The sequence below is a fragment of the Crocuta crocuta genome, unplaced genomic scaffold (assembly GCF_008692635.1).
Source record: "Crocuta crocuta isolate KB4526 unplaced genomic scaffold, BGI_CrCroc_1.0 scaffold127, whole genome shotgun sequence".
NCBI classification, from domain to species: Eukaryota; Metazoa; Chordata; class Mammalia; order Carnivora; family Hyaenidae; genus Crocuta; species Crocuta crocuta.
The window spans coordinates 7,437,287-7,463,709 of NW_027532008.1; the positions used below are offsets into that span (position 1 = coordinate 7,437,287).

General features: G+C 51.2%; 1 protein-coding gene across 4 annotated transcripts in view; it reads left to right on the plus strand.

The window, feature by feature from the left end:
• Positions 1-26,423, plus strand: part of ECE1 (endothelin converting enzyme 1) — a 63,295-nt gene that overhangs the window by 3,208 nt on the left and 33,664 nt on the right. The window contains exons 1-4 of one of the 4 annotated variants that reach the window (XM_077775603.1): positions 90-168; positions 432-518; positions 8,627-8,768; positions 13,837-14,049. In XM_077775603.1, coding sequence (XP_077631729.1) covers positions 133-168; positions 432-518; positions 8,627-8,768; positions 13,837-14,049 — 478 coding nt within the window. In that variant the 5' untranslated portion in view covers positions 90-132. Of the gene's footprint in view, positions 1-89; positions 174-358; positions 519-8,626; positions 8,769-13,836; positions 14,050-26,423 lie in introns of those variants that run through there. The other 3 variants (XM_077775606.1, XM_077775604.1, XM_077775602.1) reach the window with 3 other exon arrangements.

Below are 26,423 nucleotides of genomic sequence, written 5' to 3' on the forward strand. Positions count from 1 at the left end.
CCGATCAGCCCCCCCCCGCCAAGGTGTCATGTTGCCGTCGCGCCCCGCAGCCCCGGCCCGCCCTGGCCCCCCTGTCCCCTGGGCTCCCTGGCGGTGGGGACCGGGCTTCGCGGGGCGCAGCATGCGGAGCCGATGGCCCTGGCGCTGTGGGCGCTGTGGGCGCTGGGGGTGAGGTGCGGCGTTGCATAAGCGGGATGGGGGGGAGGGGGGCNNTGTGAGAGGGGGGGGGGGGGGGGGGGGGGGGGGGGGGGGGGGGGGGGGGGGGCGGCCCCCCCCCCCCCCCGCCGCAGGCCGGTCCGTGGGCCGGTCTCGGTGTCCTGGCCGGCCGGGGGCGGGGCGCGCGGTGGCGCCGGGGCCGCTTCCCCATTCTCCCCATTCGTCCGAGAGCCATGGAGGCGCTGAGGGAGTCCGTGCTACACTTGGCTTTGCAGATGTCGACCTACAAGCGGGCCACGCTGGACGAGGAGGACCTGGTGGACTCGCTGTCCGAGGGCGAAGTGTACCCGAACGGCCTGCAGGTAGGAGCCCTGGCCCGCGAGCCCCCAGGCAGCCGGGCATGCGCGCTGCTGTCGCCCCCGCCCCCACCCTGCCGGCCCGGGAGGGGGCCGTGCCAGCCTGGCAGCTCTGGGCTCCGTGGGGAAGATTCCTTTCTCGGGCAGAAGTGGCCCAGAGATGCTAGGCTCCCTCCACCCATGTCCCTTCCCCGGCCCTGGCTGTCCCCAAATCCTCCTGCCACCTGCTAGTGGGACTTCAGCCCCTTTGATAGAGTTGAAGCATCCTATAGAACTGAGCTGGACCAGTTACCTTTCACACAAAAGGCAGTCCCTGAGTGCCGAGGGACTTGCCCAGGGTCACATAGTCCAATAGTGGCAGAGTTTAAAACTGTCCCAGTTTTAGCGTGGAAAGCCCTGTGTCCCTGGAAACCCCTCAGTCCTTCGCAAACCAGGATGGTTAGTCACCCTCCCTGGTAGGCATGACCCCATTCTTCATTTTCTGCATTTCCTGAATTTCCTGCAGGGAGGAGCCCAGCTTCTGCCGCCTCCCTCCCTCCCCTGTGCAGCCCACTCACGGAACCCAGTTCCTCCCCTCCCCAGGGTCTGCCCCCATGGGACTCAAAACATGCCTACCGCCTCCCTCCCGTGTGGCTGAGTGAGCAGTGAACGCGGCTGCTTCCTGCTCTTCTCTCCCTGCAGGGCTGAGCCTAGAGAGCGTTGAACAGGACCTCAGCCCTGGTGAGGTCTGGCCCCAGGTAGGGGTGGGTGGGGGGAACAAGTTGGAAGTGTCAGGGACACCCAGTGGGGACCTTGATCTGGCTCTTAGGAAGCCAGCTTAGAGAGAGGAGCCGGGCATCTCAGTCCAGGAGGGATTCTGCCAGGTTGATCAAGGGAGGAATTGGGGAGTGTGTTGGGGCCATGCATTGAGCTGCCACCAAATCACAGTTCACCTTGGGGGCAAGCTTAGGGTGCATGGAAACTCGCACCTCTTAGAAGCTGGACTGAGGATCCTGGGTGCCTTGGATGGTTAAGCCTTTGACTTCAGCTCAGGTCATGACCTCGCAGTTCGTGGGTTCGAGCCCCGCTTCAGGTTCTCTGCTGACAGCTAGCTCGGAGCCTGGAGCCTGCTTCAGAGTCTGTGTCTCCCTCTCTTTCTTTCCCTCCCCTGTTCATGCCCTGTCTTTCAAAAATGAATAAATGTTAAAAGTTTTTGAAAATAATAATAGTGTTCAAGATTTAAAAAAAGAAGTTGAATAATAACACCAGTAAAGGGAAACAGCATTGATGGAGTCCTTCCTACAGTTAATTAAGCAGGTCCGGAGAGATCCGAACTCATGATTCCAAGTGGTCTGCCCACTGGAACCTGGTACCCTTACCTCCATCATCCCACTTAACATTCAGGACCTCCCTCATGTGGAGATTACTGTTCCCACTTACAGATGAGGAAACAGGTTCTGAATGGGGACACAACTCACCTTAAGTCACAGAGCTAGAAGTCTGGGAGTGAGAAATCAGCTCAGTCTGTCTCAAACCTCTTCCCTGGGACCCTTCTTGAGAGGCTAAATCCAACAGGAAATTACATTTCTGCGGCAGGCACTTTTCCCGTCGCAAATCAAAACAGAATCTAATCAGCAACCTTTTCAGTCTCATCTTGCCCAGAAGGTTCTAAATATGTCGGCACAAAAGCATTTCAGAATTCACAACAAGATAATATGTGAGGCTGTATCACCAAAACAGGACAGTAGCCCACATGGGTAGAGCCGTTTTCAGGTCACAGAGCGCCTTCGTCGCCCAAGGCTCCTAGCAGAGTGGAAGCTGGGGTCCCGGCTTTGAATTCTGACTGCACTCACGGTCTTGGGTGAGCTGCTTCATCACGATGGGAGTTAGACAGAGTGGATGTCATTCCTGTTATGGAGCCTGTTGGGTTGTTGTTGTCTTTATGATGTGTGAGGTAAGGGCCCCGTGGCTATGTTGCGAATGATGAAGCTGAGTCTCAGAGAGGTTGGGGACATTCCTGTGGTCACAGAGCTATCGTGTGGGATGGAGTACAGTGTCGCCATCCCTACACCCATCTGCCACACTGGGCACATTGTCTCCTTTTTATACAGGAAAAGCCAAAAAGGTTGAAGGGACTTGGGGCATTTCTGCAGGTACCCAACCCGGCTTCTCTTGAACCTCCTTTGCTTCCCCAAAGCGAGTTCTTGAATCAAGAACTTGTCTACCTCAGCTTATGAAGCAGAGTTTCCTATTAATTTTGTTTTTAATCATTAGGTTTTTTTTTCCTCCCAATATAAAAACTTTACATGCTTATTTGTAAAACACACACACACACACATTCAAGTATAGCGGTGCCTGGTTGGCTCAGTTGGTAGAGCATGCAACCCTTGATGTCAGGGTTATGAGTTTGAGCTCCACACTGGGTGTAGAGATAACTTACACAGAAAATCTTAAAAACAAATGGCTTAGTATAAAAAAAGATTTAAAAAGAAACAGTAATTCCAGCACTTGGAGAGAACCACTTCTAGTTTTCCACGTTTACATGCATATATTTTTAAACATAATTGAGCTCACTCTGAGTACACGATGTTGTGCTGTGCTTTTTTTCATTTAATGCCACTTCATAAGTATTTTTCTATGTTGTTTAAAAACTTCCAAAACATGCTGCCATTGAAAACTAAAATGCCTCGTGGTACCAGTAGATAAAAATATATTTACTCAGTCTGCTGAGGTTGGACGATAGGCTCGGTAACTTTAACATTATAGGTGACCAACCACCCTTTAGCTCTTCAGATGATTTCCTGTGCCTTGACGCAAAAGACGCAACGGCTCCTTCAAGTTTAAGATTTAAAAAGTGGCCCCTGTCTCCCCACCCCCAACTCTCTTTGACGGGCAGCTCTAAAAATAAGCTAACTTGATTTTTCGCGACTTTGCAGTCCATCGGTTCTAGAATGCCAAAGTTATCCAAATGAAAACTTCGATCTCTGTGCCAAACTTGACCCCTTCGTTTGAATATGCTGACCCAACACTGAATTTAGCTGGAGTCCCGTTCTACCTGTTTTTCATTTCCTTTCTCTCATATTTAGGCCCCAGTTAATTGTGATCCACTGAGTGCTGAATTTAAAGCCAGACAGGCCCCAACACAGATCCTCAGCTCTGCCTCTTATGGGCTATGAGACCTAAAAGCAACTCACGGAAACAGCTCTTTTTTTTTTTTTTTTTTTTTTTTTCATTGGTCAAATGGGGTTGATATTATTAATCAATAGTTGTTGCAAAGATTGGGATGAGGCAATGTAAGTGAAAGCATTTTGCATAGTGCACAGAAAGTGGACCGGGTTGCTATTGGAGTTACCGCGACTCACCAGGCATGAGGTCTCAGCGATGTCTTAGATATACCCGCTCTGCTCTCTGGAGCCTCTGCTCTGCTCATACCGGCTGCCTGGCCCCCCCAGCACCCCTGCACACACATTTCGGTGGCGCAAAGGGAACTAGCTAAAGTGATTCCTGCAGCCTAAACTGGGGAGCCGGGGGCCATGACTGTTAACCAAAGCCTTTGAAACTCCTCCTGTTGCTTGTAAAAATCAATTGTTTCAAGAGAAGGGAAAGCTGAGATAATTTAATTCTTAGTGGTGATTTTCTCATTTCCTCCCCCTTCCACACACAGGGCTGTCCCTCAAGGGTGATTTCAGGCACAAGCCCGGTCAGTACTTTATGAAGACCTCTGTGCTCACCAGCAGGCCGTTTCGGCCCGTCTACCCGTTTGAGCCTTATACTCCTGGCTTTTGAGTTCTTCTAGAATCTGAGATGGTCTGACCTGGAACCTCACCTAGCTCCCTCATTTTAAAGACAGGAGACTGAGACTCAGAGGCTGCCCAGCGACACAGACACACATGCAGGGTCTTGATAAAGTTGAGGCTGACCTTTGACCGCCCTCTTCTCCTGCCTTTGGTAGCTGGTGTTCCATCCGGGAAGCAGAGAGAGCTGGAAAGTGGTTTTTCTAAAAACTAGACTTTGGTTCCTGTTTAGATGGAAGGAGTCCCTTACCCCACAGCAGGTACTAGTATAAACTACTATCTGTCATTGGAAGAGAGTCGGGCATGGGGGCAGAGGACAGGTAGGGCCCCAGGAAGAGGAGGGGGGACCAGAAGACCTTCTGGTTTTGCCCTGGGCTGGCCTCCGTGGCCTCAGCTAGAAGTCCTCTGTATAAAAACTTCACTGGTCATGGTCTGTCTGCTCTGAGAGGCTGGCTGGAAGCAGGCAGCCCGGTCACCCCCTAGCCTTCGTGGGGTGGCCAGGCCCCTGGGCTGCAGGGGGTGGGCTCCTTGCCAAACCCTTGGCCAGACTGATTCCTGTTGGCCTCTCTGCACAGCCCAGGTCTCTGGGGGACCTGGCAGCGGCTCAGGGAGAACCTCTGCCTCCTTCCCCCCTGCTTCCTCTGAAAACCAGGGTTTGCCCCACTCCCCTCCCCTTCTCCTGCTGGCTCCTCTCCTGGGCCCCAGGCAGTCAGGTCCCGTCCTTGCCTGCAGAACTCGTTGTTGTTGCTGTAAGCCTAGGTGAGCCAAGCACTCAACTTCTGTAACCGAATATTTATCCCTCATTAGGGCTTTTGTTCCCTTGGCTGTGGAAACCCTGGGAACCCCTAGGCTGGACAGCTCAGTCTCTTTCTCTCCGTTTCTCTGGCTTTGCCTGTCTCTTTCTTCCTCTGTCCTCCCTCTCCGCCTCTCTTTTTTGAGGGCATCCTTTTCCTTCGGTCTCCTCTCTCTGCCTCACGTGACAAGAAATAGGATTTTAACTTTTTTTTTTTTTTTAATTTCTAGGAGAGAGAGAGACAGCGTGAGCAGGGGAGGGTCAGAGAGAGAGGGAGACACAGACTCTGAAATAGGCTCCAGGCTCTGAGCTGGCAGTCAGCACAGAGCCCGACGCGGGGCTCGAACCCACGAACCGCGAGATCATGACCTAAGCGAAAGTCAGACGCTTAACCGACTAAGCCACCCAGGCGCACCAAGAAATAGGATTTTAAGCCCACCCATGAGCTGAGCATTTATAGTAATTCTCAGCTCCACCTTCCAGGCTTTGGTGGCTCTGCTCCTTGGCTGATGGCCACTCCCAGTTACCTCTCCGGAGACAGAGCAGGCTGCCTGCCTCAAGCGCCCCCCCCACCCCCACCCAACCAGCCTCCGAGTTGGCTGCAGACCCGCTCTAGTGATCAACATGCCCTCATTTCCAAAGGGAACACGAGAACCCGTGTGTGCCCTCCCCTTGCTGGGACCTCGTCTTGCTGGATGCTCTGAAGGAAGGCAGGGCAAGGACCACAGGGCTCGGAGAGAAGGGCCTCGCGGCCTGGCCCCGTCCTCCATGCCAGGAATTAGACGGCTTCTCCCGGAGAGGCCCCCCAGATCTGGGCACAGTGCCTCGGGGGGACTTCCGCCCCAGGGCAGGCCTCTGGGTCCCTCCTGCCCTCAGAGAGGAGGCTTGTCAAGAAACCAGCAGGCCCTCAGCCCACTGAGTACGAGTTGAGCGAAGAGCAGGACAAAGGTTAAGAATCCTATTTTCAAATCCTGTTTGCCATCTCTTCCCGGAACTGCATTTGTAATTTAATTCGGACTTAATTCTGATTCACTTTTGCAGTGAACACCATCTGTTTGCTTGACACTAAACAATGAGGCTCAAGCTCTGTTGATGTTCCTCAGGGGTCGGGAGGCCATGGCGGCCCTGGGGCTGAGGCTGCTGGGTCTGCTGCAGAGAGAGGTTTTTTTCACTGTTCTCTCTCCTCCCTTCCTTCCTGTGTTTCTTCTGCAGCCGATACTAGCACCTAGTCTTAAGGATGTTGTGAAAAGAGAGTAGCCTCATCCAGCAGCCAAATAGAATCAACACGAAGCCAGGCACATAGAAAGCACTCAGGTGTTAGCTACTCTTAGGACTCCTTCTCCTTCTCTCTGTTCCTTCCGTCTTCTCCCTTCCCTTCCCTCCCTTTCACCTGATTCCACGCCAAGGTGTTGCTCTCTCCGCAGATGGTGAGTTTGCCTGCTCCTCTAGGCTTGATGGCTGCGCTCTCTGGCTTCCAAGAGTCAGCACCAGGCAGAGGGGCACTTCTTAAACCAAGGCCTCCCTGCCTCTTCTTTCACCTCCTCCCCCCATGAGCTGGGCCATCGGCTGGGGGGGTGGGGGGGGCTGAGAACCCTCAGGTAGAAGCAGACGGTGAGACGGGCCAGGGCCATAGTGGCAGGAAGAGCGAAATGTCAGTGCTGCCTCGCGCTCTCTGGGCCCACCGTGGATAGCACTTCCCAAGGGGAACTGCGTGAGAGCGTTGATGCCGAGGAACAAGCATTTATAAACCTTCCTGTGCCGGGAACGTGGTCAGCAGCGGCCCAGGCTGACTCTGCCCCAGAGTTTCCCGTCATGGCAGGAGCGTGGTCAGAATCTTCGTTTGTCACATTTTTGAAACCATTCTTGAGAAAGGGGTTTGTGGAGGCGGCACCCTTCCCTCTACCTGACACAGCTGTTTCGGTATCGGGGCCGCCGGGCCCTCGTCGGAAACATGACTAGGCCCCGAGTTCCTTTTGTTGGTTTTAGAACACAATTTTTTTTCCTCCACATAAAGTTCTTCTGTTCCCCTTTCTCTGGTGCAGCAGTTCCCGGTCACTTCCTGCCCAGAAAATACCCAGCGGTGAGCATGAAGCCACGAGGTGCCTGAACTAAGGGGACCCCGCCCAGATCCCCAGGTGCCAGTGTGAGGCTCCCTGCAGGGGGGAGGCAGTCACCCCCTCAGCTTTCAGGAGGACACTCGAGGGTTGGAGTCAGTCTCCTCATCTCCCCTGGCAGGNNNCCCCAGCAAGCCTCCCTCCCTCCACCTTGGTGTTTCCAAAGGGCGCCTCCGGTCCTGTCATCCCAGCCTTCCGGAAGAAGTCTTTGTTCTTTAAATGGGCTTTCCGTGCCCCTTGGGATCTAGGCCTTGCCTCCTCTCCATTCTTTCCCCACCACCGGGCCGGCCCCTACTTATTCCTCAAGACCCAGCGCAAGCATCCGCATCTCCTTCCCCGACTGGACGCCCCCCGAGGCCCCCCGCCACTTCCCACCCTAGTGTGTTTCTGTGTCTGCCTTCCTGCTGGATTGTGAGCAGCTGGAAGCAAGAGAGTCTCTCTTCCTCCCAGTGTTTCCAACGTGGCCCTGAGCCGGTGCTCAGCCGTTGTTGGCACATGACTGCAGTGTCACGGAGCCGAGCCCCACCTTTGGGGACGCCTCCTGTCCTGTGGCCCTGGCTTTTGCAGAAAGCACCTCTTGGAATGGAGGGGGGCTCCCCTCGAGCTGGGTGTGAAGGCCTGGGCTGAGGGCTTGTTTGTCCCTCCTCAGCCCTGAGGGCCCTGTCACGCCCTCCACTTCCTCTCATTGTGCCTCCCTTCCTGTTTAGCTAGATTGTTAGGCTGGGGACATTTTTCCTCCCTTTGAGGACCTGCCTGAACGGAGCTATCTCTCCATTCCATCTCCCCTGACGTCTCCCAGACTCAAGTCCCTGACAAGTCCCTGATCCGCTGGTAGGCTCTGGAATCAACAGACGTGGGTCCAAACTCCATCTCTCCCCATTTAGCTGTGTGACGAGAGGCAAGGGTCTCACCCTCTCTGAACTTCAGTTTCCTCATCTGTAAAAGAGAACTGCTAACAGCCCTCACGGGACTAGGAGGGAGTAATGAGCTAAGGATGTCCGCACTCCTGGGCAGTGTGAGCTGTGGCTGTGTCATCCCAGCCTGCGCTGTGGGGCTCTGAGAAGAGCCAGCTGGACGCTCCCTGGATGCCTGCAAATCCAAACATCCTGTTCTTTTTTGAACTCCTTGCTAGAGAAACAGGGAAGAGCTCTTTTTTTTTTTCCCTCCTACCCGTATCGGGTAACACAAAAAACACAAGTCCGGCTGGGTTGAGCGGCTCGACTCTGGTGTTCAGGAGCTAATCCGAGCTGCTGAGCAGAGTGGCTGTTCCTTTCCTGGATTAGGGCTGATTCTGTGGGAACCAGACCACCCCTGAGGCCCAGGGCAGCCCTGATGCCTCCCCGGGGCCTGGGCCTGCCGAGGAGCCCCCTGCTCCTGGGGAAGGGGGCCCCTGGGCTCACGTCCTCCCCACCCCTCCTGCCTCCTTCCCTGCAGGTGAACTTCCACAGCCCCCGGAGTGGCCAGAGATGCTGGGCTGCGCGGACCCAGATGGAAAAGCGGCTGGTGGTGCTGGTGGTGCTCCTGGTGGCCGGGCTGGTGGCCTGCTTGGCAGCGCTGGGCGTTCAATACCAGACAAGTAGGTGCCTCCGTGTTTCGATGTGGGCTTGACTCACTCCTGCCTCCGGCTCTGTCCGTCCACTCGTGCGAGACGGCTTCCCTGCTCAAGCCGGGCCTGGCCTTCAAGGCCAAGGAGGGAGCTGGGTCTGGATAGCTTGGTGCTGAGATGGACAGAGACATGGGAGGTGTCGGACAGCGTGGGTGGCGTAAAGTTTTGGACATGAGTCCAAACACTGGCCCAGCCGTTTGTTGTCTGTGTGACCTTGGACAAGCCACTTAATCTCCCAGAACCTGTGTCTTCTCTAATGTGAATGGGGAAAATGGTGTCCAACCTGGGGCTCGCTCTGAGGATTAGAGATAATGTCTATCACGTTATCACATACCTGGTGCCTATTAGGACTTCTTTAACCTTCACTCTGGGTGCTATTATTGTTAAGATGTGGGCTGATTAGAGACACAGTCTGGCACTGTCCGTCATCCTTAGTTCCAACAAAATAGCAATACTAGCTTCCGTTTACTCGGTACTTTCTGTGGACCAAATCCACACCTCTTCTTTACAAATGTGGGCTCATTTCCTCCTCACAGCAACCCTGTGAGGTGTGGTTACTTTGGGCTCCATTTTATATCTGAAGAAACTGAGGCGGTGAGACAAAGTGACTTGCTCAAGGCTACGCGGCTGATGCAGAAGTGACGAGAGCAGCCAGATTTCAACTGCACCCTGGTGGGGGCCCCACCTGCCTTTGTGATTGGGGTGCGTGTTAGAACCCCTGGAAGAGCAGCCCTGTCACGGCCCAGTGGCCCTTCGTGTACTTCATTTGTACACATTGCAATCACATTTCTGTACCGCACCTTGTTTAGCGACATAATCAGCCCCTCTGATCCTGCTGTCAGGTTCGAGGCTGGCCCTCTGTGTTTGGCTGAGAGGGTCTAGTACCTCATGTAGAGTTGATGCTCAGTAAGCACTTATGGAACTGGAAAGGGTGGAGCCGAGGAGGGGGAATCCAGCCGGCTCCGGGGTCTCTCACAGCCTGAGCCCCAGCATCTAGCTTTCCAATGGCAGATGGCCCATCGGAGTAGCTTCTGGGGGCCTTGCTTGGGGTCCAACCCCACCTACTTGGTCACCTGATCTCTCATGCCATCAGAGAGATTATGACCCCTCACAGGATCTGGGAGCCTTCACCCCAGGCTTCTCTGAACCTTCCACACTGTGAAGTCGCTGGCCTGCATGGCTGGCCATGTTAGACTGGGAGGGAGAGGGAGCATGAAGGCCCAGAGAGAGGGCAGGACCTCATCTGAGGCCGCCTTCCAGCCCCCTGTATCAGGCGCTCCGAGAGTGTCCCAGGAGTTCCCAGAAACTAGAAGGGAGCCCCGGAGGCTGGGGCCCAGGCGGGGCCTGCAGGGAGCAGCCTTGCTTCGGCCTGTATCTTGGCCCACTGAGGGCTGCAGGAGGGGTGTCCCCAGCCTGGATGAAAGGAACTCTCCCCCCAGATGACGCTGAGCCCTGAGCCAACCCATGTGTCTTCACTGGCTGCCTTGGCCCGGGGAAAGCCGCGGCCACCCCAGATACCGACAGTCACCTCATGCCTGTCAGCAGGTGCTGGCATTGGTCACACCTGAGCCAACATCAGGCTATAGTCAAAGCACATTCTCTGCTCATCCTGAAAGACCCATCTCAAAGTTATGTCTGGGCCCTTAAATACATATTTATCCACCTTCATCCTGCACCCCCTTTCCAGAAACTTGCAGGTGCTTCCCAGACAACGGCAGCAAAATGCACAGATCCTCCCAGAAAAGATTCTTAAGTGTCTTACTCTGTGTTGAGGCCCCAGCACTGCCCGGACGGGTGCTCTGAGCTAGATCTGGGACTGTTCCTGCTTTCTCGACTGGTCACGCACATCCTCAAAGGAAGAGAGATTTCCTGCCTGTTCAGGTGGCGACTGAGTGCCGGATGCAGCTCATTTCATTCACTCATTCACTCATTCATTCATTCATTCATTCATTCAGCAGACACCTATCAGACAGCTGTTAGGTGCCAAGTGCAATGCAGTGCAAAGGAAATGTAAATGTGAGTAAGGTGCTGGCCCTAACCTCAAGCTCATGTTCCAGTCAGGGAGGGAGACAGGGAGACAGCTGTGACAAAGTATAGTCTGCTCAGAGAGCGAGCATCCAGGCAGCCAGCCAAGGGGCCCAGCAAGGACTGAGGGTCTGGGAAGGTTTTCCTCAACAGTTGAAGCCTTGAAAGTGTTGACCTTGATGTTAGATGGGGGGAGGGGGGACCTGGAAACAATTCATTGATCAGATGTGTGTTAAGCACCTGCTGAGTCAGGAATAGCTGGGGAAGGATCTACAAACCATTAAGCAGGTAAACAACCAAGTATTTATTGTTGCTTAAGCATGAGCTTGAGCTCAAGCTTAAGCATAAGCATGAGCTTAAGCACCTAGCAGACAGGTGCTTTAGTGAGGAACTCAGACCATTCAGAGTAACTCCCGGAGACTGGTTTCTTCTTTTGTTTTTAAACCCAAGTCCCCTTATGATAACCTCAAAAATAACTCATCCAAGATTACCCCCTCACCTCTCTTGCACGCATGCGGGCATGCAGATTCTGACATGTCTTGTTCCCCAAGAAGCACCATCTTGCAATCTGTCTCCTGGGCATTCCCACAAGCTAAGATGTTGTCAGCCTTTACTTCCTGCAGTTTGTTGTAGAAAAACAATAGGTATTCTTTTGCTTTCCCAAATACGAAGTTCTATCATAATAGTGAATAGGCATTTTCAAACGTCGCAGAAAGGCTCTTCCCGTTCCCCCACCCACCCTAAAGACTCTAGGAAATGTATTTTCCCTTGTAGGGGAGTGGGCTGTGCAACTTGGATTGAGACGGTCTCATCCAGAGATAGTTAAATGGCACCATCTTCCTGCCTCTTCCTTTCTCTGTTTTCCTGCCTGATGTGCCTGTAATTTGTAATTGTCGCATGGTTATCTCCAAACAAATAATTACCTCAAAATAAAGTTACCTTGATTTTTGTGGTGTTGTGTGGCTCCTCTGAGCCCTGCCAGACTTGGTGCCTGTCATCAGATGTTAAAAAGCCCCCAGGAGGGGCACCTGGGTGGCTCAGTCAGTTAAGCGTCCGACTTCGGCACAGCTCATGATCTCATGGTTCGAGAGTTCAAGCCCTGTGTCAGGCTCTGTGCTGACAGCCCAGAGCCTGGAGCCTGATTTGCATTCTGTGTCTGCCTCTCCCCCACTCACATTGTCTCTCTCTCTCTCGCTCTCAAAAAAAAACAAAAAACAAAACATAAAAAAAATTTTTTTTAAAGCCCCCAGGCGACCCCTGTGGGGCTGATGCAGAAAACTCTGCATTGTTTTCTGCTCTCTGCAGGTTGGGTGGGAACATGGGGCCCAGCCGTGAAGGCAGCCATCATCACTGTGAAATCAGGTTCACTGTGCTTCCTCTCTAGATGGAGAAACTGAGGCTCAGGGAGATGAGGTTACCTGCACAAGTCTCAACCAGAATCAGAAAGCTGGGATTTGAACCCAGGTCTCAGAGCCTCCAGCCCCAGCCCCGCCACACTCCTTCCTGTGTGGTAGGGATGCCGAACTTGCCAGAAGGGCCGCCCCAGACCTGATGTGACTGGCAAAGAGGCCGTGAGGGAAAACAGGGAAGCTGCCCTTGGAGTTGCTGCAGCAGAGCAGAGCTGGCTCAGCCTTGGCCCTCCCCCTCGGCCCGGTGACCCTGTTCCGTTCACTCACACAGAGCCTCGGTTTCCTCCTCTTTGGACCGGGCATCACAGCTGTCTGCAGTGAGGCCTGAAGGAGATGACGAATGTGTGTAAAGTCCCTCTTGTCGCCTGCGTGGCGTGTCAGCGGATGGTCCCGCTGGGCTCAGGCTCTTAGTCACGAGGCCTCCACCTCCCACAGAGTCGGGCTACTCTTGCCGCCTTGGGCTGGACCCCTGCTAAGGCTGCCCAGTTTGGTCCCTCTGCTGGAGCCCTCTGACCAACACGGAGGGAGGGGTCCGCCCCCTCTTCTTGCCTCTGGCCTTTGAAGAGCCATCACTGCCTCTGCCCCGTGTCATAGGAGAGCCAGTCAGAAACTGCTGATTCACTGGGGGCACTGAGAGTATTTGGCAGCCCTCCCCACGGCCCACCTGCACCGGCTACCATCCCTCCTTAGGGAGGCACCTGACAGATGGGGCCACCCTGGACCCCACCTGTCATTGCTGGGATAGCACCCCTCCAGGCCCACAGGACACAGAGCAGCGAGAGGATGGGGTACCTTGGCTGTTGAACAAGACATTTAGCTTCTCTGTGCCTCAGTGTCACTCGTATGCAAAAATGGCCTTAAGCAAAATGGTCTCTTAGGTTTGTTTTGTTTTTGTTTCTTTGAGAGTCAGTGAGATAATCTCCCACCGTGTACTCAGTGGGAATGATTTGTCTTAGTTTTTTCGGTTCCTGATAGGCTCTCCTTTATCCTGTGTCTTGGCACCATATTGTCTGTGCCACCCGTTTGTCATGGACTAAATAAACTCAGTTTATGTTTGTAGAATAAATGTTAGACATTTCTGCTCCTGTCGTCATTTAACTTTTCTTGTATAATGTCTGTAGCCCCAGATAAATTATTAGCTCTTAAAGGAAAGTCTATGCCTTTTATTTCCTTCCCCCCCCCCCCCCACATACACACACTGTCACACCACACTCAATAAGAGCCTAGAAGATACTCAGTAATTATTTTGTTGAATAAATGAATGCATGAATGAGTGAATCATTTTGTTGAACATCAGGGAATAAGAAAAAAAATCAATAAATATTTGTGGAAGGAAGGACTGATTAAGAGAAACACCTTTGTTCTGGGTACTTGTCAAGCCATAGAAAACGTTTTCAAATGGGAGCTCAACAAAAGTCTTGTTTTACAAGCCAGGAAATCATTAATCTACTGAAACCATTTCTCTCTGGAAGTCTAGCGACCGTCCAGCTCCAAATCCAGCCGGTCAGGGCTAGGGTGGCACATGGCACCCCAGGCCACCTGCACTATATTCCCACAGCCTTCTCCCTGCCCTTCACTGGCCTCTTCTCTTTGACCCCTGCCAGGAACCCCCCCAGTGTGCCTAAGTGAGGCCTGCGTCTCTGTGACCAGCTCCATCTTGAGTTCCATGGACCCCACGGTGGACCCCTGCCAGGACTTCTTCACCTATGCCTGTGGCGGCTGGATCAAAGCCAACCCTGTGCCTGATGGCCACTCGCGCTGGGGGACCTTCAGCAACCTCTGGGAACACAACCAAGCCATCATCAAGCACCTCCTCGGTAAGCACCCGGCAGGGAGGCCAGCGCGTGGGCTGCGGAGGGGAGCTGTTAGCAGAACCTACCTGGCCAGGCCTGGTTAGAGCAAGGGCTTGACAGAATGGATGACCAGAGACTTTGGAGTTGGTGAAACCGGGTTAGAATGTCTGCCCCGTCCGTCACTCATTGTGTGGTTCCGAGTAAGTTACTGGTCTCTGAGCCTCAGTCCCTTCATCTATAAAAATGGGAGTCATACACGGGGATGAAAGGTACAGCATAGGGAATGTAGTTGATGGTACCATAATAGCCTTGTGTGGGGACAGACGGCTATTCTTGCAGTGAACATAGCACAGCGTATAGACTTAGCGAATCACTGTGTTATACACCTGGAACCATGTAACATGGTGCGTTACCTATAATCAAGTAAAAGGGTTTTGTTAATGTTTGTTTATTTTGAGAGAGAAAGAGAGAGAGAATCCTAAGCAGGCTCCATGCTCAGCATGGAGCCCGACTCAGGGCTTGATCTCACAACTGTGAGCCAAAATCAAGAGTCAGATGCTTAACTGACAGAGCCACCCAAACACCCCCAAAAGAAAAAAATTTTTTTAATTTTTTTTAATGTTTTATTTATTTCTGAGAGAGAGAGAGAGAGCGTGAGCAGGGGAGGGTCAGAGAGAGAGGGAGACACAGAATCTGAAACAGGCTCCAGGCTCTGAGCTGGCAGTCAGCACAGAGCCCGATGTGGGGCTCGAACCCATGAACCGTGAGATCATGACCTGAGCTGAGGTCGGACGCTTAACTGACTGAGCCACCCAGGCGCAAAAGAAAATTTTTTTAATGGGACTAATAATACCCAGACTTCAGAGTTTTGAGAACTATGCAGCACACGTGTACACGGTTCTCATGGTATGTGTGGCACGTAGTAGGTGCACGAGAACTGGCAACTGAGGTCCTTGATTTTGAGGCTTTAAGCTGCGGCTTAGCTTTGACCAGCATTGACCGTGAGCTTTGACAGCTGTGAGCCCAGGGAACCAAGGCTGAGCACTCTTGATCAGACTTTAAGGTTGTGAGCAGATGAAATTAGAACAACAGTTTATCTGAGAGTTTACGCATCACAGGCAGGGATGCGGTGCTTGGGCTTGTACGATAAACCGTTTGGCTAAAATTCTCCTCTTTGTGCCTTGTTGGGCCTTGGGCACCACTAGTTGACCTTGGTGTTGGTGGTTTTATCCTTAGAGCCCCATGTCTGTCTTGCTTGCAGGGTTAATGTTTGTTGAATTAACCCGTACCCATTGGAGTCACTCCCCCATGTGAATTCACAACACCCAACACAACATAAAGAGATCCTGACCTGAGCCCCTCGGCAGCTGAGACCTTGGCCAGCCCTCTCCTGCGGCCCCGGCCCCATCCTGGGACCTAAATGCTGGGAGAGGCTAGATCACGAAAAGCCGTCAGTGACAGAACTTAAATTCAGAGATTCAACAGACACTAAGTTTTTTAAAAATACCTTTAAGCTACTCCAAGTAAGTAAAATATAAGAAGAGACCCCAAAGGGGACAAATCTTCTCAAACAGACAGAAACCTTCCTACGAGACAGGAAAATATTCTAACTTGACAATCACGAATCTCAGGCAATTGTGCCTTTTAGATGGCAGCGGAAATAAGAGGACCAGATCAGGCGAGCTGTTCTTTCCACGCCAGCCTCCGGGGGGCGAAAGTGCCGCTGCTGCTGGGTGAGACCCGCCCACCATTTCTCCTTGGCCGCCCTCAGCAGCCCCCTGTGCGGTCCAGCCTCCTCCGGTTCGAGGCCCTGAGGATCAGAGCAGGGTGGTGCTTGGAGGTGTGCTGAAGGAACTCAGTGTGTCCGGGACAGCAAAGCCCCCTGCCCGCTATATGCTATCGGGGTGCCTCTGAAGGGGGACACCGCCTTTCATTTCAGAACTAGAAGCTTAACAGGCACATATGTCTACGGGAGCCAGACTGGAATTCAGGATGTCCCTTCTCCAACATCTAAAGACAGCCAAGGGCGTGGCACAGGCCAACAGCCAATGCAGGAGAATAGTCCAAGTAGGAAACAAGATGGCCTAGGGCCTCTCCTCGAATCACCAGGACCTGGGTTCAAATCCTGCCTCTACCACTTGTTGTGTGATCTCGGGTCAATGACGTGGCTTCTCAGGGCTTCTCCTCTCATCAGTATAATGGGAACTGTGCCTCCTCCAGGTTATGAAAATAAAGTGGGAAAAATGTATTTAAAGTGCATTACCAGGGTGCCTGGGTGGCTCAGTCGGTTAAGCGTCTGACTCTTGATCTCGGCTCAGCTCATGATCTCATGGTTCGTGGGATGGAGGCCCACATCGTCAGGCTCTGTGCTGACGGCATGGAGTCTGCTTGGGATTTTCTCTCTCCCTCGCTCTCTGCCCCTCCCCCACTCTCACACCCACATTCTCTCTCAAACTAAATGAATATAACTTAAAAAAAAAAAAAGTGCATTGCCTAGGCCTGGCATAGTGTGATGGCTGCTGGGTATATTAGTGTTACAGTTATTATTCACCTTTGACCTTTGCACAGTAGTTTAGTTTACAGAGCTCTTTTTGTAGATGTCATCCTGTTCGATCCTGTAGGTCAGAGCAAAGAAGGTTTCATTCATCCCATTTGATAGATGTGGAAACTAAAGTCCAGAGGCATCCGCAGGACAGACTAGTAGGTGGCATGGCTGGGACTTGCCTGAATCGGGGCCAGGTGTCCTTCCCCCACCGTCTCACACCACCTCCTTCAGATATAAGGGGCACGTATGACTCCGCCCATCTTGCTGGCAGCGTGGAGCATCGAGGGTCAGAAGGAAACTGATGTTTGTTGAGTGTCTGCTGCTTGCCATGCTCTGTACCAGGCTCTTTATATCCACTGCCTCCATTGTCACAACCTCTCTGGGACTTAGGAACCCTTGTTCCCACGTTATAGATAAGGAAACCAGCTCAGAGGTGTTAAGTAACTTTGCCGAGGATACATTGCCGGTCCTGAATGCAGAGGGGCTCCAGCCCTAGGGAGCACCAAGAGGAGACAGAGAAGACAGGCAAGGAGGCCTTCTAACTTTCCAGTTGGGCCCGGGACTGGCCCTGTGTGTGGTGCCCGTGGCTGTGCTCCTGCCAGTCCTTATCAGAAGGACCTTGAGTCTTTGCTAGGACTGAGTCCCTCCCCCATCCTCCTGTCCCTCCCCTCAGCTGGCAGGGCCCATGAGGACTGGGCTCTAGTCTGCGCCCTGGCCTCAACATCCATCCTGTCCCTGAGAGTCAAGGTGTAGGTGGAGAGCTGTGCTGTGCTGGGTACGGAACAGCCAGAACCCAGAACCGTGCGTTCAAAGCCCCCGACCCTGCGGCTACGGTCTGGTGGGGTCAGAAGGCGGGACTGCAGGGTTTTGAAGTCAGGCAGCCGTGGCATGCTAGCTTATCACATGTGGCCTTGGACAAGTGACACGCCTCCTCTCCGGCTTCATTTCCTTATCTATAACATGGGGGTAGTGATGCCATCTAACCCAAGGTTACTGCGAGTAGGGGCTTGTGTGTGCTAAGTCAGCGTGCTTGGCACACAGCTTGGCACATAGTAAGTGCTCAGCAAAGCAGAGCCACCCAGGATGCCAGCCCAGACCGCTCCCTGACAAGCCGTGTGACCACAGAGAAGCTAAGCAGGCTCCCCGTCTGTAAGGTGGGAACTGACTCGGAGCATTGATGGGGATGTTGTAAGGATTAGTGCGGTGGCCAAAGAAAACCTCATTATTGCTTATTTTATTTCTTACAAAGGTGCTGATGTGGACCTAGTTATTAGGGAAAGAGGTACAAGCATATCCATGACCATGCTAGGTTGTTTACTTGTATTATTTTATTTAAGCCGTGGATGTGTATACCCATTGTACAGATGGGACTCACAAATACCTAGGAAGTAGTGCGCTTTAGCTGAGAGTTAGCTCCGGAGCTAGGGAGCCTCAAACCTGCACTCTTTCTCTACTGACTTCCCCGAGTCAGATTCACCTTGCAGAGGCCACAGAGAGGCCCAGAAGCACGATTCACCAAGTGCCTTTTCCCAGTGGCAGCTTGATTAAGCTCTCCAGTCTAGGTGGGACCTGGCCAAGGCCTGATGAACACAGTGAGTGAGGTCATCCCTGAGTCCTAATGACCAGAAGCTTATGACCAGAAAGCATATCCTAGAGACCCTTCCTGTCAGGCCCATCCCTGGGAATTAGTCTGGAAATGGCCTCTCACCTGTGGGTCTTGATACCTGGGATTTTGATTCTTGGAAACCCCCAAAGGGGCAGGAGGCAGGTGAGTGGGTTACAAAAAAATGCAGGAACATGGGCCAGTGCATTCCTGGGCTCAAGGCCAGGCTGGTTTCAGCTTCCTCAGGACGTGGGGTCAGCCAGCCGGCCTCAGGAGCAGGACTGGAGCTGGTGGGGAGTGAAGTGTGCCGGGGGTGCCCAGGCTGGCCAAGCCGGCCTGGCGCTGGCGTCTCTGGAAGGAGAAGGAACGTTCAGAGTGCCGGTGAGCCAGTCCTTTCTCGGAACAGTGAATTCACTCTGGCTCCCTCAGAGGACATCAGGCAGATCTGTAGCAGGTGGACTGAACTCTGCCAAGTGCCACTGTCCTCAGCATGGGACACAGGTGCCTCACCCAGCAGACACTCTGCCTCACCCAAGTTGCCGGCTTGGGCTGTCCTTGTGGGCCTTGGGGAGGCAAGAGTGTGGCCTCCCTTCATCAGGGGAAGGATGCAGCTGAACCTCTCACCCTTAGGCTGGGCCTCTCCCCCCGACTATCTGGACTACCTGCCTCACCCTTTCCAGTCCTACAGGACTTTTCTCAAATCTGCTTCCTCTGTGAGGCCTTCTGTGGCTACCAAAGGGCTTCTCTGAGTTTGAGCTACAATCGCACTCTATGTGCCTGTCGTCTGTACCAATAAGATTGATGCGTGCAAAATTAATGCCTGGTTTTTGTAACAATTTGAGCAACCCATATTCCACAAGGAATTTGTGGTCTCCCTTCTTTCTACCCCAGCACCAGTCTGCCTGAGAAATAGAGACAGAATCATTCCATCAGTATTAAATTGGTCCATGTCAGTGACTTGGCAATGAATCATGTCGCCCTGTAATACCTTTTGCACTTTTATTTTGGTTTGTTTTCCCAGGAGTTGCTGTCTAGCTTTGTTTCATCTTCCCATGCGTATTGGAAGCGCTGCGGACACGCTGTGTCCAACACGCTCTCTGTCTGGTGTTGTGTTCCGAGGACCGGGGTGGGTGTCCAGGGCTTCTCCGGGCTGGCTGGGCTACTTTGGTGCTGCCTCTGGCTTTCCCGGCCAACCTCCGGGAAAGGAAAGGAATGCAGAGAGAGCTCAGGTCCCTGTTGTGGCCTCAGCCACTTGCTTGTGGGACCTTGGGCACGTTACTCAACCTCTTGCCTATTAATTGGGCGTGATCCTAATAACACCCACTGGTGGAAACTGTTAGGACAAGATGCGCACACACAGCCACACCCACACACAGAGGAAGCAGTTCATTTTCTCAGGGAGGCTTAAGAATGCTTGGGTTCAGAGGCACCTGGGTGGCTTAGTCGGTTAAGCGTCCAACTTTCGCTTAGGTCATGATCTCGCGGTTCGTGAGTTCGAGCCCCGCGTTGGGCTCTGTGCTGACTGCGCGCTCAGAGCCTGGAGCCTGTTTCAGTCTGTGACTCCCTCTCTCTCTGACTCTCCCCTGCTCACGCTCTCTCTCTCTCTCCTAGAAATAAATAAAAACATTAGAAAAAAAAAAAGAATGCTTGGGTTCAAATGCCAACACATCACATATAAGCTTTGCCTCCCTACGCAGGTTCCTTCCTCTCCCTCAGCCTCACTCTCTCTCCCCGTGAAATGGGGGCATAGTACCGCCTCGGGCTGTCAGTGTGCAGATGAGTAGATCTTGACCAGGGCTTGGCCTGCAGTAGACACTAGTCATGGTAATGGTTTTATCATTTATTATTGTTCTTCAGCAGGAAAAGGTGCTTTGTCTATCTGCTCCCCTACTTCCACTCACAGGATGGGGCCTGTGACAGCCTGAACTGAGTCTGTGGTTTTATCTAAATCAAGTGCAGGTCTTCCCCTGATGTGGAGTTCTACAGGCTCCTGGCCAGATGGCCCTTCTGCGGCACAAGGACCACAGAACCACAGAATTCCCAGGAACCCCCATTCCTGCAGCCCACCCAGCTGCTAGGGATTGGTTTCCTCCCGGGGAGTGGTGTGGGAGAGGGTGTTCCAATAAAAACTTACAGAGGAAGAAGTGGGCCGATTAAATGGAGTGCTATGTTTCCTCTTCGGGATTTGGGGAAGTGACTGAGGAAGTTTCTGGAACTCAGGGTCCCTGGAAGGAAGTACCCAGGCAATTGGGAGGCCTGTTGTCTGGCCCTGGGCTGCCAAACTATTTTCACACCGTGGGGTCCCTGGAAGTGCCACCATATTGAAAACATGGCCCCCAGCTCCGTCCTGGGAGCTATACTGTTGATTGTGCCTCGGCTGCTCCCATGGAACTTTCTTCTGGAAAGTAAGCGCCAGCAGGGATGTCTTCAAGGAGTCCAAGGTTTTCCTCACGAGAAAACTATGTGTGGCTCATCCCTCAGGCTGATGTGATCGATATCTTTCTTTGCAGAGCTCCCAGAATATTCCATCATCCATTCCTCTGTTCACCAGTTATATATTACACACCAACTGCATGCCAGACATCACTAGGTGCTGGGATCGCGTAAGGAATAAGACAGCCTTTCCTTATGGAAACGTTCCAGCGAGGGAGACAGTAACAAGTAAACAAGCAAATAAGGAATATGGTTGTGAAGCATTAGGGCTTTGAAACCCGTCACGTAGGAAGCAGGGCCAGGAAGGGAAGGGGCCACTGTCACTACAGTGTTCAAGGAGGGATGGGCTTTCAGAGGAGGGACATTTGGACCGAAACTTGAATTAATTGTCAAGGGAGTGGACCACATGGATGTGAGGAGAAGATTATGCCAGGCAGGACAGTGAGAACAGTGGCCCTGGGGCGGGGGTCCGGGGGCAAGAGACAGACAGTGGGTGGAAGCCCCGACCAAAGGCAGTGTTTCTCCACCTTTTTTCATTATTGCCCCCTCCCTAAAATTATTTTTCTGCTTTATTTTTTTTAATTCAATTTCCTTAAAGAAATAAGCAAAAATAGTTCATGCATTTCTCCCACCACCCCACCCACCAACTCTACCAACCACGAATCTGTTCTCTAGATCTACCAGCTTGGTTTTTGTTTTATATATATGTTACATATGATATATATACATATATATATATATATAATTTGTGTTTGTCCGTGTAACTTCCTTCACTTGGCATAATATCCTAAGGGTTTCATCCATGTCATCACAAATGGCAAGATTTCCTTCTTTTTTATGGATGAATAATATTCCTGTGTGTGTGTGTGTGTGTGTGTACGTGTGCGTGTGTGTGTGTGTTCTTTATCCAATTCACCCATCAGTGGGCACTTAGGTTGTTTCAATATCTTGCTTATTGTAAATAATGCTGCAATGAATGTACAGGTGCATATATGTTTTTGAGTTAGTGTTTTCGTTTTCTTTGTGTACATATCCGGAAGTAGAGTTGCTGGATCATAGGGTAGTTCTATTTTTAATTTTTTGAGGAACCTCCCTACTGTTTTCCACAGTGGTGGCACCAATTTATTTTCCCACCAACAGTGCACGAGGGTTTCCTTTTCTCCACATTCTCGCCAATACTTGTTACTTGTCTTTTTGATACTAGTCATTCTGACAGGTGTGAGGTGATCTCTCCTTGTGGTTTTGGTTTGCATTTCCTGATGGTGAGTCATGTTGAACACCTTTTCATGTGGCTGTTGGCCATCTGTATGTCTCCTTCTTCATGTCTTCTGTCCATTTTTTAAAATGTATTTATTTATTTATTTATTTATTTTTAATGTTTTATTTATTTTTAGGAGAGAGAGAGAGACAGCGTGAGCAGGGGAGGGTCAGAGAGAGAGGGAGTCACAGACTGAAACAGGCTCCAGGCTCTGAACTGGCAGTCAGCACACAGCCCGACGCGGGGCTCGAACCCATGATCCGTGAGATCATGACCCAAGCGAAAGTCAGACGCTTAACCGACTAAGCCACCCAGGCGCCCCTAAAATGTATTTATTTTTGAGAGAGAGAGAGAGAGAGAGCAAGAAAGAAAACGAGTGGGGGAGGGGCAGAGAGCGAGAGAGGGAATCCCAAACAGACTCTGCATTGCCAGCACACAGCCCAACACAGGACTCAAACTCACAAACTGTGAGATCATGACCTGAGCCAAAACCAAGAGTGAGATGCTCGACTGACTGAGCCACCCAGCTGCCCCTCTTCTGTCCATTTTTTAATCAGATTTTTTTTTTTTTTTTTTGCTGTTGAATTGTATGAGTTCTTTATATATTTTGGATATTAGCCCCTTATCAGATGTATGATTTGTATGTATTTTCTCCCATTAGTAGGTTGCCTTTTCATTTTGTGGATGGTTTCCTCCGCTGTACAGAAGCTTTTTAGTTTGATGTAGTCCCACGTGTTTCTTCTAAATGTTCATCCGATATTTACGTCCTTCATCCATTTTGAGTTAATTTTGCGTGTGTGTGGCATAAGATGGTGGTCCAGGCTCATTCTTTTGTGTGTGGCTGTCCAGTTTTTGCAACACCACTTATTGAAGAGACCTTCCTTTCCCTATTGTATGTCCTTGGCTCCTGTGTCTTAAAGTAACTGACAATGTATATGTGGGTTTATTTCTTTCTATCCTGTTCCGTTGATCTATGTGTCTGTTTTTATGCCAATACCATACCGTCTTCATTACTATAGCTTTGTATTACAGCTTGAAATCAGGGAGCGTGATGCCTCCAGCTTTGTTCTTCTTTCTTAAGATTACTCTGGGGATGCCTGGGTGGCTAAGTTGGGTAAGCATCCAACTCTTGATCTCAGCTCAGGTCTTGATCTCATGGTCATGAGTTCAGCCCTGTATGGAGCCTACTTAAAAAAAATAAAAATAAAAAAGTAAAAAAGATTACTCTGGCTATTCAGGGTCTTTCATGGTTCCATACCAATTTTAGGATTGCTTGTTCTATTTCTGTAAAAAGTGCCGTTGGAATTTTGATAGGGATTGCATTGAATCTGTACATTACTTTGGGTAGTATGGACAGTGTAACAGTAGTAATTCTTCCAGTCTCTGAGCAAAGAATATCTTTCCATTTAAGTATCTTCTCCAGTTTCTTTCACCAATATCTTGTAGTGTTCAATACATAGCTCTTTCAACTTCTTGGTTAAATTTATTCCTAGATTTTTTTTTTTTTATGTAATTGTAAATGGGAGTGTTTTCTTAATTTCTCTTTTTGATAGTTCATTATTAGTGTAGTATAGAAATACATCAGGGACGCCTGGGTGGCTCATTTGGTTAAGTGTTTGACTCCTGATTTCGGCTCAGGTCATGATCTCATGTTTCATGAGTTTGAGCCTTGAATCTGCACTATCAGAGCAGAGCCTGCTTGGGATTCTCTCTTTCCTTCTCTCTCTGCCCCTCCCCCACTCATGCTGTCTCTCTCTCCCTTTCTCTCTCAAATAAACTTTAAAAAAAAAAATACAACAGACTTTTGTGTATTGATGTTGTATCTTGTTCCTTTATTAGATTTATAAGTTCTGACAGGTTGATGGAGTCTTTAGGGTTTTTTGTATATAATATCATGTTCTCTGCAAATAGTCACAGTTTTACTTCTTCCATTCTTTTTTTTTCAAAATTGAAAAATTTATTCTCTCACCATATTCACAGAACAAAAGATTTATAACTTGTTTAATATGATAGATTTATGTACTTTTTCCTTTCCAATTCAGATGGCTTTTATTTCTTTTTCTTAACTAATTGCTCTGACTACAGCTCTCAGTGCTGTTGAATAAAAGTGGCAAGAGTGGACATCCTAGCCTTTACCTGATCTTAGAGGAAAAGCTTTCACCAGTGAGTATGATGTTAGCTGTGGGCCTCTATTATGTGGAGGCATGTTCCCTTTATGCTTTGTTGAGAGTTTGTTGAGAGTCCATCATAAATGGATGTTGAATTTTGTCAAATGCTTTTTCTGCATCTATTGAGGTGATACCATTTTTATCCTTCATTGTGGACATTGAACCATCCTTGCATCCGTGTAATAAATCCTACTTGATTGTGGTGTATGATCCTTTTAATGTTTTATTGAATTTTGTTTGCTAAGATTTTGTTGAGGATTTTTGCATCTATGTTCATCAGGGATGTTGGCGTATAATTTTCTTTTCTTGGGGCATCTTCGGTTTTGGTATCAGAGTAATATGGTGGCTTTGCCAAATAAGTTTGGAAGAATTCTCTCTTCTGTCTTTTGGAAGAGTTTGAGAAAGATTGGTCCCTTAATTCTTTGTTGACTGTTTGGTAGAACTCACCAGTGAAGCTGTCTCGTCCTAGATTTTTGTTTGTTGAGAGGTTTTTGATTACTGATTCAGCCACCTTACTAGAAATTGGTCTGTTCAGATTTTCTGTTTCATCATGATTCAGTCTCCTATTTCTAGGAGTTTATCCATTTCATCTATGTTGTCCAGGAAAGATACAAGAGATAGTATCCTTACTTACTGTTTATGTTAAACAGTTATGTTTCATCTATGTTAAACTTACTGTTTATGTACTGAGTATACACATGAAAGGGTGAGATGTTTCTGCTCCCTAAGAGTTAATTCTCTCTCCCTTCCAGGACGATATGGTCCCTGTTGAGAAAGCATGATTTAGGGCCTTATAGGAATTTGTGTACGCCAGGGCGTATTTGAACTCAGAGTTTTTCAAGACACTAGCTCTGTAAAGTCCACACCCAGGGTTCCACCTCGGTGTCTACTAGGCGCCTTCAGCTAAATCCCTAATCCCTTCTCTGCTGTCACCCTGGCCCAAGCCCGCACCATCGCCCCCCGCGTCTGTTGCGGTGGCCCTCCAGGTCACAGGTGCCCTACAGGAGAGGATGAAGGACAGGAGAGGGGAGGGGGTGCTGGCGGTTGTCCCAGTGGGCTCTATGAACCAGAGGGAGGCAGGAGAGCCGTGGAGGAGCTGGACCTTCTCCCAGAACTCCAGCCCCCGCCGGTGTCACTGTGGGAATACAGGGGGCATAAACACCAGTTCCTGGTGAGGCCTGTGCCCCTGGCCCTTCCTGCCACACCTGCTTCATTTCCTCCCCGTGCAAGTCTCCATCAAGCACTGACCTCGTCGTCGTCTTAGCGCCCAGATATGGCATCCTTCCTCATCAGAGGCAGACGCTGGGCTCTGTTCTTCCGGCAAACGCTGCTGGGGGCTACTCCTCTGAGTTCAGGCACAGGTAGGATGCAAACTGGTGGGTGAGGGAGCCCAAGCACAGACCCCCGTGTCACCTCCGCACTGAGCTCAGCCTTCAGCCCAGAGTTCAGGCGAGGGGTTCCCCGGGGCCTCCCCCACCGTCCTTTCTCAGGGCCTCCTGTCCTCAAAGCGTTTGCCCTCTGTGCAGTCAGATGCTTTGTGATCATCCTGTTATGGTCCGTCTCGCCCACCAGGCTACAGGCCTTCTGTGGACAGACACGTATCTGCGTGGCCTGCCGCGCTCTCCCCCTCCCAGCCCGGCAGCCACCAAACCTTAGGAACTCAATAAATATTTGTGGAAAAACAGGTGAATGTGAGATCCAGGGTGTGGAGCTCAGAGGAAGGAAGTACTCATCAGGGGCAGCCTCTCAGCAAAGGAGAGCGGGAGGGTGTGCATGTTTGAGGGACAGTTCTGTCTGGCTGGGGATAATGCAGGGGAAGATGGGCACCCAGAATTGCCTAGGATGAACGCATCCAGGCTGTTCCTCCGGAGTCTTTCTTTGGGCTTCTTATCTCAGTGGCCTTGGGGCCTGGTTCTGTCATCGGCCAGAGCACACAGAGCACACTCCCTCATCACTGACTGGCATTTCAGGGTCATAGCCAGAGCCACATATGGAGGGTGAGAGCTGCTTTCAGGCTCTGGCAAGCAATGATGATTCTTGTGCTTTCCCTTCTAACAGCCCAGCTGCGGGAGGCACTGTCATAGAAACAAAGCTTCTGGCAGGGGGGGAAGGGTGGAAACTCCCCTTTTGCTTTCCCTGAAGTTCTGCTTCCTGAGTCTGAGGAGCAGGGAGAGGTCCAGCTCTCCCCCTGTCTGCCCTCCCCTTCGGAAGCCTCCCCTCGTGCTCTGGAAGGGAGTATGGGACACGCAGGCACTTCCAGGCTTCAGCAGCACGGCAGGCTGTGGTTTCCAGGGCTGGACCCTCAGGCCCCTGGACCACTCTCTTTCTTGGGGTTCTCCTGTCTCTGCATCTCCCTTCAGATGAGCCCAGGCTGGTCCCATGCCCTCTTCA